The sequence below is a fragment of the Puntigrus tetrazona genome, chromosome 19, assembly GCF_018831695.1.
Source record: "Puntigrus tetrazona isolate hp1 chromosome 19, ASM1883169v1, whole genome shotgun sequence".
NCBI classification, from domain to species: Eukaryota; Metazoa; Chordata; class Actinopteri; order Cypriniformes; family Cyprinidae; genus Puntigrus; species Puntigrus tetrazona.
The window spans coordinates 15,643,922-15,661,007 of NC_056717.1; the positions used below are offsets into that span (position 1 = coordinate 15,643,922).

The window sequence follows — 17,086 nt, forward strand, 5'->3', positions numbered from 1 at the left end:
TCATTGGTCAACAAAACTGTTCAGGTGTTGTTCAAATGTCTTCTTTTGTTCAATAAAGAAAGTCATGTGACAGGTTTGAACAGAAAGTGTGAAAAACGGTAAGAGAAATGTCATTATTGGGTGAACGTTCCTTCTTAAAGGTCAACGTACAAAACCTGAACCATTATAATCCCAGATACTTAACTGTGTCAATCGAAAAATTGTGAAATACGACCAAACTGTTCACATTTAAGTCTGGTTAGCCTCCTGTCAGTGATGTGTGTCAGCGACACTCCCCAACAAAAGTCCAGCCGGGAACACAAACTAATAACGGTAGCGGTTCAGTGTTATCGGCCTGCAAAGCCTGGTTTGCTGTAATGCAGCTGTCAAAGGTTACTTTACCTTAGCGGGCTTGAAGGGCTGATGTTTCGGTCGTTTTTCTGTTCCTCCGGAGGACGCAAGGAAGTTGTCAGAGGCCAGTCGGGGCGCGAGGCTCGGTCCGCATAGCGCGCGCCTTTGACCCACGAGATACAGTTACTGACCGCAAGCTAGTGTTATAATTAGGAAGACGCCGAGGGTTTCGCGATGACTATTCGCGTCTGCTTTTCCGCGAAGTACGTGACGCACAAAACTGTAATCATAAACACTTTGAAGAAAGCTGTAGAAAATATGTCCTCTCCACTTGGCAGAAATTAATCCGCTAGAAATGCCTCATTTAATAACACTCGCTGACACTCTGTCCAAATGCTGTGCTTCTGTGGTAGTTATGCGTGAACTGAACCGGACTACAGCACGCGCGCCCTGTGGTCCGCCTGTTGCGTCTAGAATGCACGCGCAACGAGAGCGCGTGCAAAGTACAACACAGCCGGCGGCGCGAGGTGGAGACTGTCCTGACCGCGAACCTGGTTGGTTTATATTTTATATAATTCGCATAACCGATAGTATTTATTAAAGTGCACGTAGAACGTGTGTTCAATTTCTGTAATGAAAATTAAATTAAAAGCTAAAGCTTTTGTAAGTTGTTAACATCTAGTCATCTGTGCTTCAGGTGGCTCTGTACTGTACTCTATGCTGCGCGCGACCAGATCGCTCTCTAGTGGTAGGTTTTTGTTTTGTTTTATTTACAACGCTTCGTTTGTGTGTGTGTGTGCAGAGAAAAGAGGCATGGCCAATAAAAGATGACCTCCAAACCAGATTTAATCAGTAATAGGGTCAAGGATAGTATCTGAATATTTCATTGAGTGAAAACATAAAATCATCTACTGCTAAAACAAAAAAAAACTATCAAGTGTGTCAAACAACAATGCTAAAATGTGTTTTATTCAGTGAGAACAGTGCAGTCATGATTCAGCAAGCCTTGTATACTCTCTGCTGAGAAAAGCATTTGTAAGTCCATACAAATGATCTAGCCTAATATTTCCACCCTATTAGGGAAAGACAGTGCAGTCATTCTGGCTCTCTGAGAAACTTGTCTTCTAAGAGTAAGGAATGTTGTGATACAGGGCTGATGAGGTTAAAGATGACAGCCTCAGGCGAGGTGACGAGCATTAGCACACACTGATGGAGTTTTAAATACTGTAACTCTAATAATGACCTATTGCTTGTCTGTACACCCCACCCATAACAAACACTCACATACACGTAAGCACATTCAGGGGCAACAACAGCTCGGCACATGCACAGATGGATGCCTTAAATGGAAAATATTAAAATCCGATGAAGTAACACTTCCTTCCCAAGCTAGATTTAGCAAACAAACGTATAAGAGTGCAGTGCATCTCTTTCTCCTGATAGAAATTAAATCTTGTTTAAATCTTCATTGTGGACACAAATTTCAAATCTGCATGTGCATCTCTTCCCTACTCAAAGGACCCGAACATATGACATAGGCCTATTCCCTAACAACCAGCTGCACGCAAAAAAAAAACAAAAAACAGATTAAATCTCATAGTTTGAACAGTTTTTTAAAAACCAATTATCAGGATCTATTCGAATTTAGGATGAATGAACAGTAACTAAGTTCAACTCATGTCTTAATATACTCATATATCTACTGTAAACACTGTTTGCTAAACTAACAGCCTATAGTTTAGTTAAATTGCTTTTCTTGACTTTAACTGTTAACTAAACGATATAAGAGTAGAATCTTTGGTTTGTCTAACGTAAATGCAGCACTACGTTTGCGGTAGGAGAACGAATCACTACTATCAAGGTGTCCTGGAGTCAATAAAACAAACTACACATGAAAACTCGTGGCTTTGATTTCTGATGCGTAGGATGGCATATACATTAATAATCTGATTCTGGACGGATAGGACCACCACCCTAACCCCTTTAAAAATCCGTGGCATGCATGCACAAGCGTTACAAAACAAGTCATGATAAGGCAATGCTCGCAGCACATTGCTAACCATTAAAAATATTTGCTGCTGAATCCTTCTAATGTACAGTCCTTCATAAAATATTGCATTAACACCTCAGAACAGTGCAAATTATGTATGACAACCAAAACATTATGTTGCATCCTTCACGAAAATCATTGTACTGAATGTCCAATAACCAAAAAAAATAAAACTAAAAACATGGTTTGCTGGTTAAGGCTGGTCTAGCTGGTCACCCAGCTGGTTTTCCGGTTATTGTAAAGTGCCCAAAACCCCTTTAAAACCCGTAAAGACCAGCCTGGCTAGGTTTTTTTTTTTTTTTTTGTTTCAGTAGGGAAATGACATTATTTCCAGCATCGGAAAAAATAAAGCTTCTGTGATATGGATAACTTACTCCAAAAGTCTATCCTCATAACTTCATATAAGTGCGTTCGCGAGTCCAATCGAGTTCAGCAGTGTCAGAACGGAGGTAGTGCCGTACTCAGCGCTCTACCGAACCGCGGAGGCGATCAGCGCGTCGACTGGACGTCGGCTGATTTCCCGTCGTCTCCGTGGTTCTGCGGAAGACTGGCGCGCGTCTTCCGCTTCTCTTTGAAGCGTCCGGAGCGGGACACGGTGAGGCTGCGGCGATTGGAGCTCTCGTTGAAATACGGCTGAACGGCGGAGTCGTCGTACGTTTCGTCGCTCGGTAAGCAGTTGGCCTCTTCTTTCGCCGGTCGCGTCGCCGAAGTGAGCCGTTGGTCCGGCTCGGCGGAGGGGTGCTGCGTGGACCCCGCCGAAGCCTGGTTACGGAGGTCCTGTTCCAGCGTCACCGCAGACTCTCTGGCTGCCTTTCTCCTCTTGCCCACGAAGGACCTCCACCAGGGAGCTATCTTCTCAGTCATTGTTAAAACTAAAAACATAAATAAATACGATTAGGTTACCGCTTTGACGTCAAAAGTGGAAGAACTACGTTGTGCCTATTTTTAGGTGTACCTACTATTTAATTGCGATCTACAGACCCACGCGTATGACGCTATGACGTAAGAACAACAATAGACACAACATGTCTATTCAAGAATAACAACAACACGGTGTAATCTGAGATAGATCTGTAATAGATTAGGTTTAATATACTTTATGAAATAGGCTAGGCTTTGCTCCACCCTTCACTAGGCCTATATACATTAAAATGGCATAAAACGGATTTGCTTGGGGATCTCGACAGGTCAGAACCAAGATGGAGAACTCTTAAAAATCTAGTTTAAAACACGTGTCGGTTTTTCCTAGAAATGTAGCCTAAACTTTGTATTAGTGTTGGTTTCGTACGTTATACATTTAGCATATATGCCATTCTGAACCTCAGATTTAATGAGATATAGGCCTATGCCACGAGAGGTGAAGGGTGTCTTTCAGATTTTCTTTCTCATGTAGTATTTTACCTTATAGCCAGTGGTCTAAAAGTGTTTTATGATTTTGTCACATGACAACAAAATGGCTTCATGCATGTAGATTAAACCACTGCTATTAAAATTGCTCAAGTCTATAAAGAAATACGCTAAAATATTATATTTTATTTCATTATAAACCTCCATTGCTGTTTTTGACTCTCAGTTACGCCACCTGACATTTTCACACACTCGTACGAAATATCAAAATGACTTTTAATTAAGAAATTGTAATAATGTTTTTCGTACCGATAAACCCGTGTATTAAAGTCATTTTCCGTACGAATGCCATTTTAAACCATGTTTGCGAATAACTCGATTCGTGCAAAACAAACGAGCTCCGTGTCATACAAGAAAAACAACCTAGGATATTGTCTTGTGATGCAGAACAGGTTTACAGCGCCACGAGCTCCAGAGAGTCTTTTACAGGTGATGATTCATGCCACAACAACGAACCTGATCATCAGCCTGAGCGACTCACCTGCGCAAAAACGATGAGAACAAGATAAACGCAGCCCGAGGTTCCTCTAAATGAAAGGTGTGCTGAGAAAACACAGACGCCGAATCCTCAGAAGAAATCTCAGTGCGCGAAAATCATCTTTCACTCCCGCGTACACGAAGACTTCAATCGCCGAGACGCGTTTTTGCGCATAACTCGAATGAATGGATATCTTTGTCTGCGAGAAAACGTAACATCATCCTTTGCCCAACATCACCTGGAGGAGGTTCTGAAAACGCCACGCAAAATTTGAAGTTACGTGAAAGACTTTATACTGTCGTCGCAGTTTACAAGAGCACTGAGATTCCACCTCCGAAACTATCGTGAGCGCACCTGTTCTGTCTCCTGATTGGCCGGAATGCCTGGGGATCGGTCACGTGAGGAGAATTCAGGTAATTCTGCTATGGCGGTAGGCTGGGCTCGCGGTTGCCCTGGGAACCAACATCGAGTCGCTTTTTCTTCGGTGAAACTTTTTCCTTTTTTTTTTTCTCGAGGTGGCGAGCATTCTTGTGTGATCTAAACAAACGAGCCCAACCCTCCGCTACTATGTCAGCGTCTACCGATAGACCGAACGTCGAAATTAATCGAGGCTGGAGCTAAAAACCATTTCGCATTGGAGAAGGTCGGCCCCGCCACAGAGGAGCAGTGTTCCCGCTTCACCGAACACGCCGGTCTTAAACGTTGCAGAAATGACAATGGAGACATTATTCTGGGCTGTCATTCTTAAAGCCCCACATGAATATAGAATGCAGTGTGTAGGCTATGGCCAGAACAGTGACTCGTGTTATGTTTGACTCCACTTTACAGTGAATGCAGCGACGGCCGTGGTGTGAAGTTATGTTCCACTCTGGGTGACTGCGTTAGAAAGGATATTTCGACAAAGAGCTGAACAACCCAAGCCCTCTGTGTCACGCGTATCACTTTGATCAGTATAGATTACATTTCTAGGCAGTCTCAGGGTGCTGGTATTGTTGGAGGGAATCCCTCGAGGTCTTGCAACATTTTGTCTCTCCCAGAAGTAAGAGTTCAGCGATAAACGAGACGTGGACTGATGCCAGTTTCTACTGTACTATTGGCAAATATGTTCTAGTGCTTTTTTTTTTATTGCGCACATGCTGGTATACAGTGAACCATTAAGATTTAAGTTTTTTTTCTCTATTTCGCTAATAAAAGTCATACCAAACAAAGCCACAGCACTGTTTTGCATCTCAGCGTGATGGTGTTTCGTTCCTGAATGAATCAACTGTTTAAATGATTCGGTTCAATCGCAATGACTCACTTGCTGCCACCTACTGGCGACTTTCGTTTTTTTTTTTTTTTACATAATTTCAATCAGTATTCCACCTTTTAGAATTAAAATGTCAAAACATTATGCAGTTGTATCTGCAGGTTAAATTAATTCATGCCCTGCATTGCACAGAGTGTAAACACATCTAAATGCCACTTCAGATGCAGCTTCTGCATTTTCTCTGTGTTGCAAAGTGTAATTGTGTTGATGTTTATTTTATTTGCTTGGTAACGTTATTGATAAAAAAAAAATATATATATATATATATATATATATATATATATATATATATATATATATATATATATATATATGTAATTTTTTTTTTTTTTATTATTATTTTATTTATTTATTTATTTTTGTCTATTGAAAAGACTGAGCAGATGCTCTTTGCTGGGTGGCCTGCGGGGTCACACTGGGGTCATCTGAAAGACAGATGGAAATCTCAGAGGAAGAGTGGATGGGTCAGGTCAGGAATACCACTCTTGTTATAGTTTCTATGCACCAGCAAACGCCACAGAAAGTTAAGGCCAGGAATGCCATCTGAAATAGTCTCTGCTTCCTGTGAGATGGTACCGGATACAGCGAGGAATGTCACTCTGAAGAGTTTCTCAATTTTCGAGTGCATATGTGAAACAAAGAGAAAGCATGAGAGTGAGAATGAGAAAAGAGGAAATATCCAGGAATGTGGTTTCCGAAGTATCATTCAACAGTAGGTTAAAGAGAGGTTGTACAGGAAGTTTAGAAAATGTCTACAGTATGTTACTAGCCCTGCTGCATACTTGGGGGACTCCCTCTCTTCCACAGGGATCGAAACCACACATACTGCACATACTAACCACATCACTTTCTATTAATATGCACTGCACACCAAGTTAATAAAGTGTTGCGCAAAACTAAGTTTCTAGCATGTGTTGAGAAGGAAAGTAATAGGTCACAGATTACAAACTACCCTTTTTTAAAAAATGTAGTTCTTAAAAGAAAGTAACGGATTGCATTTGATTACTTTTTGATCACTTTTATTAATTGAAGCTTCTGAATGACTTCTACATTTTTATAAACTGTTAATCATTTTCAAACAGGCAGGGTTAACTTTACAGCGTTCAACGCTGATTACTGTCAGACTTTTAAATTCCTTCATCACTCGAATTAAGATTATAATAAAAGCGCAGCCACGACGAAATGATGTTAGCACCGACTCTGAGATCGTTTAGAGGTTTATTTTAAATCACAATATATATATTGATAGCTAGGGTACTGTTTTTGAAATCAAATCACAGCTATCTAACAGTGCCGTCGACAAAAACAAAGCATACATAAACCCAAACAGGAAACAAAATCATTATCAAACATGTCCTAAATTATATATTTGTGTATTATATATATATTTATATATGCATGTTTCGTTTGTTTTTTTCTCAACATTAATTTATCTAATGATCACACATAAACTGTGCACACATTACTGGTATGCGATTCGGGGTAAAACATTTACTTGAGAGTGAGAGCAACATACCAGTTTTTCAGTATTGAGGAAACCTAAACTGGAAATAAACAAACCAACTGAATGATTTCACTATCAATTCACTCTCTGTATCCATCTATAGTTTGAGTGATCAATCCAAAACCTTCATATCTTTATATTTATCAATCTATCGCTTTCTTTCTTTATGTCTGTCTGTCGAGGTTTGAAGATATGAAGCAAAAGATATTTTGTTCCAAACGAAGACGCAAAAATGCTGGACACTTTCTGGTTGTCAAACCTTGTGGTACATGTTTATTATTAATATGACGCATTTGAGGTAAAGTTACATCATACATCCATGAAAATGCCCTAATGCCCTAAGAAAAAAAATTACTAAGAAAGGTGAGGTTAGTCTTATTAAAATTCTACCATTATTTGCAAATGCCACTTTGGCATTTTGTATACAATGCAATAAAATACATTAAAAGCATGCAAAAGAGTGTATGAAGTATGTGTGTGTGCGTTTGTTTCTTTCTCAGTATATACCTTTCCAACATGCACTGTTCTGCAGATGCGCTGGCCATTAATGCATTGCTTAAGTAGCAACAGGTGCATCATTCAATGTTTGCTTCTAGGTGTTTTATTTCAAATGGACATCAAAACAAAAAGGTCTTGGCTGAAATATGGTTACTATGTCATCTCTCTTTTTCTGTGTGACCACTCCCTCTCCCTGCCTTTTCTCTCTCTTTCCCTTTGAGCATATGAGAGTAAGAGAGGACAGAGAAAAACAGCCTGTTGGACTGGTAGAGTGGGTCTTCTCATTCAGAAACACCAATTTATCTCACTGTACAATGTGCTTACTCTGTTTGTGTGTGTATGTGTGTGTGCATGAGTCACCTGTATTTTTGCGTGTTCATGTGCTAATGTGCTGTTGTTATTTATATCTCGTGTCTACAAATGAATGAGAGTTGGATCCAAAATGTTACAAATCACACACACACACAAACACACACATACATACATTCGTATTGTGTAAACAAAAAATTAATTACACTAAATGTTTTCAGTAAATCAGATATGCATCATGTGAACCTTTGTACAAACGACGCTTGTGCACACAGTCAAGCACAAAAAGCTATTCGGATAATCTTGAATCTTAACAGAGAACATGGTCGTTGGGTTTTGAACAGATTTGTAGAGTTCGTGCCTGAGCTCTGTTTAAAAAATATTCAGAAATGAATAAGTATCACTTAAACTTAAAATCTGGTTAAATTGTAAATGCTGATAATATCACTTGTAATGAAAAAAAGATCAAATTGGAGAAAACACAAAAGCGTTTCACCCCTGCCATTGTCATTTAAATAGCTATGCCCCATTGCCTTGTTCAAACGTTTGAGTTTGGAAGCACCACATAAGGCAAAACTATCATCGGCACCCGTTTATTAACATTTCTTTTGCTTACAAAACCTCAAAGATGATTATAATGTCGCTTCGTCAAAACGCAGCCACTGTAAAAGTGTTCAACATTACAAAACAACCAGCAGATGGCGCTGCTCGCATTAACTCACGCACAGGCCGAAGGAACAACAACATCTTAAAGCTTGTGTTCGTTTTGATTCTTATCAGCGTTATTTAAAACCTCAGATTTGTTTTAGCTAGTCTTCCGTGCGTGTGTGTGTTATCTAGAAAGAGCAAAGGGATGAAAGAAATAATTTGGTACAGCGCAATGATGCGGAACATCAAACTCACAAGAACTCCCCGCATTCTTCTCTCTCTCACACGCTCAGTTTCTTTCTCCCCTCCCAACATCTCTCTTGGTGTAAAGGTTTTAATTTTTTCCAGATGTAACCCTTTTTTGCTGGTAACACTCAGGAGAACTGATACTTCTCTCCGAACCATCTGTGGCTGACCATTACAAGCTTGATGGCTTGTTTCCTCCACGCCTTACAAATGTTACAGTATTTTCCGTAAAACGAAAACAGCGTTGAAGTGTTTAATACCTTCACGAAACCTAATATTAAATGACTGTGACCAGTAGGTGCTGTTATGGTTACTGCTGTTTCACCGACCACTGTGACACGAGAGGCAGGAGTGTGTGTGTTTTAGCAGCCACAGTTCACAGCCGCTGAGAACTTTTAAAATTGGGGCAAAACTCTGGGAAAAAGTTGTGTAGTTCTGGCCTTAGGTAAACAGATGTTAGGGTAGAGCCGTGTTTAATTGTCCGCAGGAATGAAAATGAGACTGAGGGATAGAAGGAAAGTAGTTTCAAAGTCTTTTTTTACTCGGCGGCCATCTTTGAAACGCCTTCCTGGGCATGCAAGAGAATGGTGAAACATCAAATTCTGCAAAAATGTTCATCAAGCGCACTGTTCATCATGCTCCAATTAAATCTATATCATAAATATAGTTTATTTTGATCAATAACTTCAAACTTCAAGTCTGCACTAAATCACATTTACTATATATGATACTGTAGATATTGTGAATATTGCGTACTACGGGGCAGTTGAATGCTCGAGTTCTGATTGGCTGAGGAACGTTCCAAGGTGTGTAGTTATTTTCAGGAAAACCACACAGAGAACGTCGTTTCCAGGCAGCTCTTGGAGGCCTTACGGGTCCGTATCACTTCTCTACATTGATTATAACAGCAAAATAAGCAAAACCCCAAATGGCACGGGTCAAACAAATCATTTGCTTTCACTCTTGAATGGCGTTCCTTCTCTGAAGAATATGCTTAACCGCGGCCCTTCTTAGTTTGCTGTGAGTTGAAATGATTCTTAAGGGTCTTAATAAAAAGTCTGTAACATACATCTGTTAAAATTCTCAGTGGTAGTGTAAAACAACACGATTCTTCCTTTTTTTAAAACAGCTCTTTTCACAGCAGCCGGTTTTGTTGCATGCCCCTTTAAATGCTAATTAGCACATTTGCAAAACTGATTAATTAAAATTGATCAAAATTGATTGATTAATTAAAAAACCCCTATACTTATACTCACTTCTTTTGTAAATGCAGCTGGATCACAAATGATTCGCATGAACATAGATGCATTTAGGGATGTTTAGGGTCATTGTGTAAAACTCTTGGATTTCTTTTTACAAGGCAAATATTTCACATACACTTGAACTACCCTGATGAGCGCTCATCGTCACAATTGTAAAAATGACAGCTTTTTCTAAAGGAGGGTTTGGCGTCGTGGCATCTTTATTTCTGGGTGCAGCGGTAAAGAATGTGACATGCGTATATCTCTCAGAAATTCTCTAGAAATCAATCAATCCACTCCAGAAGTTCTGGAGTGTTTATATGTGCATATGTGATATGCATCAAACGTTTAACCAGTGGTCTGTTGGCGGGATGCCTGAGGCTGAGACTAGAAATGGGTCACTATACACAAATAAAGTCACCAGCAATTTCCAGATCACGCAGACGTTCATGCTATGCCAGGCAGTGTGTCTTTGAATGCGGACCGTTCCTATAGCAACCAGGACTTCTAGCAGCAGCTGCAGTGATGCACTGTACTGATTAGCAATAATGGCTTTATTTGGAGTTACAGGTGACAACATTTACATTACTAAAGATAATATTTTCTCAGAGGATCAAGCTAAATATTTTACAAACCTGGGATCCTTTAATAATCCATATCTAGAATGATGTACTGCTCCAGTTTTGAAATTGTACATTTTAGGACCTTTGTACTACAGTGTGTGCCATTGTAAAGACTAAAGCATATGTCTTAATTCTTTTACTAGACGTTAAATTAAATATGGTGTCTATCCTGACTAATGTCTATTATAACATTAGGATCTGGATCACAAATTAAGATCATTAAAAAATTTTGTTTTTTGTCCGTATTAAAAGTCAATGAATTCACATGTTTTTAGGACCCCGCTGACTTTCCTTGTAGAGTCAAAAACAGTTCAAACATTCTTCTTTTGTCATTCGTAAAGCTGCATGGGGGTGAGTAAATAATGGGATGGATATCATTTTAAATGAACTATCACTTTAGGGATCAACTGCTATGGTGTTGAAAGATGCAGAAGCATGCATACGCTCTCATAGTAAAGGCACTGTAGTGACATAAGTTCATTTTTGCCTTGTTTTACTTTCTCAGCAGGTTGTCAGTACCAAGATTTGTGCATGGGCTCCATGTACACAGACTTATACTGTGTAAAGGGCAGTAGAGAGTTAAAGTCTGTGTAGCAGATCTAGGTTAAAGAACTTAATGACCCAACCAGCTGTTGCTCATGTCAACCCCTCAAATCTCTCTTTTCCTTTTCTCCCCCTTTTTCTCTTGTTCTCACGAATGCCGATACAGAGATATACACAGTTGCAAGAGCTGAAAATCCCGAAGACAGACAGGAATGTTAAATAATTCACACTTTCATCATCACAATGAATGAGAGAACGAGAACAACAAATGTCCATATGCATATTGTATTGTTAGATGGGTTCTGGGAGTTAAGCATTTTGCCTTTGTTTTTTTTAGGTGAATGAATGGTGCTAAATGAGTGATGTGTTTTCATGGAAAGCTGTTGTTCATCAATAAGGCAGCATGTGTTTCCAATAGGCAACCTCCCTGCTTTCTCAGAGAGGGCGATCGTTACTAAGAGACGTGTACCCACATGAGAGGGACACTATGAGATGTGTCTCCATATATGTTTGTGCTGTGTGTTGTAGAGACACTATGCAAGATGATGTCAGAGTTAGAGGATGGTTACAACAACCTAAAATAAACATTGTTCTAACATTAGGGAAACATTACAGACACACAATGGAAAGCCACTGTTTTTTTGTACGAATGTTTGACTTGTTGATCTTTTTACAATAGGCGTGCAATGCTAAAACATGATTAGCTATTTTTAATTCAGAGACTTGGTTCATGAAACCCATGTGCATCAATCTCTGGCAGCAGGCACTTTATTACATATCCTGCCATTTTTCATTCTCCGTCTGTCTCTCTTTTTTTAATAGTCTATTTTCCATGGGTCCTTTTTACTATTTTCTCCTCCTGCTCTCCCTTTTTCATATCTCTCATGCTCTTTCCATTCCTTACTATTGGTTGTGCGATTTCATTTCAACCGTACGCTTTTTATTCTTTCCAGGCTGACGTAGACTAAGTCAGTTGTGTGGTGATATTATTTTCTCCCACAAGCGCATTTCGTGTACACAAAACAGTTTTCTTCATCGTAGGTTACGTGTGTCAGCCGACAAATTCATACGAGGGCTAGACAGGAAATGACCCCCGGGTGTGGGGGTTCCTCATTGGAAACACACACACACACATGCAAACACATCTCGGTGTGCGTAGAAGATATACGGGTATGTTTGTCCATGCATTTTTCTCTTTCTGTTCCTTTCAAGACATTGGCATTTTGGCTTACAACTCGAAACACCAAATGTGCCAATCAGATCGCCGATAACCTACAATTTCTTTGCAAATGAAGTTTTTTTTTAGATCTAATTGGCAGTCAGAATAATTATCAACACTGTTCAACTTCAGCCCAACTCCACGTTGAATGTTTCGAGCTAAAAGGAAACGTGAAACATCTGGAGCTTTCACTTAGTTGAGTGGACGTTATTTACTGTGTTCTTGTCGGATTTAGAAAAGTAATGAAAAACTGAATTATTCCACAATAACTTTTATTTGACATGCTATCTCTTCGCGAATACATCACACTTATAAATTCTAGGCTTTTGCCATTGAGTGAAGTCTACCCCACGCACTCAAGAGAGCTCGCTCCTCAATCCTTCCCACGACCTGGCACGCGGCCTGAGACAGAAATTTGGTCTGAAATTCCCTTTCTTTACTTTTCGATTTTTCTCCCTGGCGGTGCTTTTTAAACAAGCATAGAGTCCAAGATCGAGCCCTGCGGGACCTTCGTGGGAAGAGCGTTCATCTGCTTTTTCTTGCACACGTGTAGAGTTGGGAACCAAGCGCTGGATCTTATTCAGAACTGGTTCCATTTTGAAAATAAAAAAGAACCAAATAATTTTCATGACACTGATTTCCATTTTGGAATGTGCATTTTTTTATTGTTACTGCAAGTCTAGCACAGCACGCAAAATATAACAACCATTGTTGTCCAATCCCCCTAGAATGACTCATAGGAGCCACATCATTTTTTGTGATTTATTTTTGGCATTTTTGCCTTGTAATAGGACAGGACATTATTTCATAGTAAACAATATGTCAACCAACCAACCAGCGAGTTACCCATGAGGCTAATGGTGCGACAGCAGCCTGTAAAAAAAGCTTCTGAATCTTTATTAAAGGATTACTCCACCCTTACATTTTTTATACCACCCTTAAAATTATCTTCCTAACCTGTAAAAAGCTTTGTTCATCCTCAGAGAGCAATTTAAGATATTTTGGATAAAAATCAGTAGGCTTGTGACTGTCCCATTGACTGCCAAGTAATGAATATGTCAAGGTCCAAAAATGTATGAAAGACATCGTCAGAATAGTCCATCTGCCATCAGTAGTTCAATTCGAAATGTTATGAAGCTACGCTATTTTTGTACACATTAAATAAACTTACTGAATACAAAATCAGTAACAGTTTTATTTCATATAGCCCCAATAATTTTAATTGAATACTGCTTCTAAAAGATTGTCAAAAATCTGTTTTTGTAAAAAAAAGTCTGTCACAGCCTATGTAATGCTGCAGTGTGAAATTATCATTAGGAAACGTGCTGTTAATAGGCAGTAGAAAATCATTTATCGATTACATTTAAATATCGCCCATATTGCATTTCCCTATTTCTCCATAATTCCTCTACAAAGTGTATTAAAAGGATCTTTAATGCAACCTAAGGAATCGTTCAAATGCATCTGAACCAGAATCTATACATCAGATCCCTGTATGAGTGTGAAGCCTATGTCGTTTAGTAATAGTAATGTCCACATCTGGAAAGGGAGTGGGGCGGGCTGATCCGTGCCTGAACTCGAAGATGACTATGGCGTGTGTGTGTGTGTGTGTGTGTAATCTGCAACAGATGACTTCTTGGGGGATGAGAGGGTCTGACGGAGGCAAACGTTTCCTCGGCTGGAGCCACATCGGCTCGCAACGCATGTGCATGGATATATCAATACAGCTAAAATTCACCATGCATTCGTCTTATAGGTAATCTAAACGCTCGCATCCGGGCTGCAATGAATCTGTAAAGCTTCAGTTCCTCGAGAGGAAGATCTTGGCGAATCTGGACTGAAACAAAGGAATGTATTGAGTGGCCTGTTATTCGCTCATCGCCGGAATGGCATACTTGCTCTATAACTTTCTTTTGTTCGGCAGCGGAGCGCTATTATTCCTTGCGCCTGCTTGGGCCATTTGCCCCGAGCGATGCGAGTGCCAGCACGCGCAGCATATCCTCTGCGCAAACCGCGGTCTGCGCGCGGTGCCCAAAGCGCCGCAGGTGGAGCGCGCAGCGGACGTGCTGGTTCTCGGTCTCGCGGGAAACTTCATTCACAACCTCAGCGCGTTCGACTTCACGCGCTACGGGAACCTAATCAGGCTAAATCTCCAGTTTAACCAAATAAGGAATATACACCCTAAAGCGTTCGAGAAGCTGTCCATGCTGGAGGAGCTTTATCTGGGCAACAACTTAATCTCGACGATACAAGCTGGGACTCTGCAGTCGCTGAAAAAACTCACAATATTATACAGCAATAACAACGAAATCAAGGAGTTCGTTACCGACCCTTTTAGTCATTTAAAAAGTTTAGTCAAACTGAGACTAGATGGAAACTTAATCGAGTTTTTAAAAGAGCCCACCTTCAGAGGACTGACTAATTTAATGTTTCTGCACTTAGAATCGAACCAGCTTCGCCATATTGACCGCGACGCGTTCGCGCGGCTCGGCAAGCTGCAGTTTTTAAACCTATCCGATAACAAACAAACAGAACTGCGCGATATTTTCCTGTTTTCCCATCTCAAGTCACTAACGACTCTTCTGATCGCAGGCAACCAAATAAAGCACGTCGGAAATCACGTCTTTCAGAACTTGAAAAGGCTAACGAAACTCTCGCTGAGCCGCAACAGGATTTCCAAGCTGGACGAGGACGCGCTGAAGGGGCTCGCGCGAGTGAAGGAGTTCAAGGTCGACGGGAACGAGCTGACAGAGATCCCTGCTGGTCTTCTAGACCCGCTGGAGCGCGTCGAGCACCTGGACTTCGGTGACAATCGCATATCTCGCGTGGACCCCGGTGCTTTCGGCCACCTCTCGCATCTAAAAATCTTAAAATTGAAAAACAACCGTCTTATGAATCTCTCCGGCGGCATTTTCGCCACAAACGGCGCTTTGTTTCACGTGGAACTGAATGGGAACAACTGGACCTGCGACTGCCGGATGGAGAAGCTTAGAAGTTGGATGACGCATGCGCATTCCCAGGGAAAGCTGTTGACCGTGTTTGTGCGCTGCCTTAACCCCCCAGTGCTGGCGGGAAAGTACTTGGACTATGTCAGCGACTCCCAGCTGGGAAATATGAGTGGTTTCTGCGAGTCAGAGCCTCAGCCAATGGAGAGCCGGGGAGAAGTGGTGCAGTCGCCGGTTTTCAAGGAGGAAAGAGAGAAGAGAGAAGGTGGAAAACACGGAGATGTAGGTGTCCAAGGGGACGAGGGGGAGCAAGGACTTGTGAAGAAGAAGAAGAAACTGATCAGCACTAGGCCAAGACCCACAGCTGGGAAAACAGGGAACAGCTCATTGTCTGATTTTCCGACGACAACGGCCATGTTCCTCGCGGGCCACAATCACAGCACCTTTGCTTGGGTTCCACAGGAGAAGTTCAACCTCCCCTTACAAGACAGAGCCAAGCATCACGACTCAAGGATCGAAGTGATCGCCGATGCATGTCAGTTCAACCATCACTCCATCCTGAACGTTAGCGTGGAAGATGTCACTTCCAGCACGGCCACGGTCCGCTGGAGCACAGGTCCCGAAGCCGGACTGGCCCATGGGAAAGAACTTCTCTTTCGGGTTTTATTCGACCGCTTCGGCCATGCTTTCCGCTTCCCACGCTATGTTTACACAGACGGATCCGACCGGGCGGTGACCCTCCAAGAGCTCCGCCCAGACTCCACCTACATCACCTGCGTGGAGAGCGTTGTGGGAGGAGCTTTGTGCCAGGTGGCCCCCAGAGATCACTGCACTGGATTTGTCACGCTTTTGCCCTCGGTGACAAGCGAAGTCAACCTACAGCTGGTCACAGCAGCAGCCCTGGCGGCCAATGCACTGCTCCTCCTTCTGGTGGGCGGAGTCTGGCTGGGGCGTGCGTTGAAGAGGCGGATCAGAAGCAGGAAGTCGTCCTCTCATGCACACGTACGTCACATGTACTCGACCAGACATCCGTTTCGCTCTACCGTGGCCACTACCTGTGTCTCTTCTGAATTCAGCGGGTACCAGAGTGGCAGGCACCTGGCTGAAGAAGGTGACCTCATCCAGTTCCCCGGTGACCGCTTCTTTGACAACAGCCATGCTCGAAGAGACGACGATGTCATAATGCTTAGATACTCAGACTGAAGGCTGTGAGAAAATAATAGACAGTTTTGGCACTAAGTCATTTTGGCTACAAATGAGTAACCACTGAAACTGCAAATCGTTTTCTTTTCTTTTTCGTCTTTTCATTTATTTTTATCGATCGTTCTGGGCCTCAGCTGCTGGTTGGCAGAATTGCTTGGTTTTGTAATTAATGTCTTTCTGTCTTTGTAGATAATATATGACTTGTTAACCCTATTCCAGGCATGTAAATCGGTAAGGTACAGCACAGGAAAAGTTTTTTGATACATTTTATACGTTTTACTTGATTTACATGATTTTTAAAATAAATAAAGATGTAGTCTTTATTAGTAATTGTGTTGTAGTTTCCATGTTTTTATCTATAATTCGATTTTGACATTCAAAATTTTACAAAAGGCCTTTTCTAAAGGCTGGTTTAGACCCCATATTTAATTTAACACAAATAAACACAAGGCTTTGAGGGGTAGAGTTTATATGTACGATGGCATGTATATAATTGAGTTTGTTTAATCTAAATAACGTCATTAGATTATTTC

At 41.2% G+C, this 17,086-nt stretch overlaps 2 protein-coding genes across 2 annotated transcripts; one reads left to right on the forward strand and one right to left on the reverse strand.

Annotated features, from left to right (window-relative positions):
- Positions 1 to 1,158: 1,158 nt before the first annotated feature.
- On the reverse strand, positions 1,159 to 4,607 carry LOC122323308 (proline-rich protein 15). The gene is made up of 2 exons (XM_043217048.1): positions 4,269 to 4,607; positions 1,159 to 3,252 (listed from the first exon to the last, which is right to left on the reverse strand). Exon 2 carries the CDS (start codon positions 3,242 to 3,244, stop codon positions 2,870 to 2,872), a length of 375 nt encoding a protein of 124 aa, XP_043072983.1. The 5' UTR covers positions 3,245 to 3,252; positions 4,269 to 4,607; the 3' UTR covers positions 1,159 to 2,869.
- Positions 4,608 to 13,142: 8,535 nt separating this feature from the next.
- Positions 13,143 to 16,883, forward strand: tril (TLR4 interactor with leucine-rich repeats). The gene has a single exon (XM_043217235.1). The coding sequence runs from the start codon at positions 14,292 to 14,294 to the stop codon at positions 16,551 to 16,553; it is 2,262 nt and encodes a 753-aa protein (XP_043073170.1). The 5' UTR covers positions 13,143 to 14,291; the 3' UTR covers positions 16,554 to 16,883.
- The last annotated feature ends 203 nt before the right edge of the window (positions 16,884 to 17,086 follow it).

Bases quoted from the DNA above. Each gene is read 5' to 3' on its own strand.
- LOC122323308 (XM_043217048.1), bottom strand. From the start codon at position 3,244: ATGACTGAGAAGATAGCTCCCTGGTGGAGGTCCTTCGTGGGCAAGAGG.
- tril (XM_043217235.1), top strand. From the start codon at position 14,292: ATGGCATACTTGCTCTATAACTTTCTTTTGTTCGGCAGCGGAGCGCTA.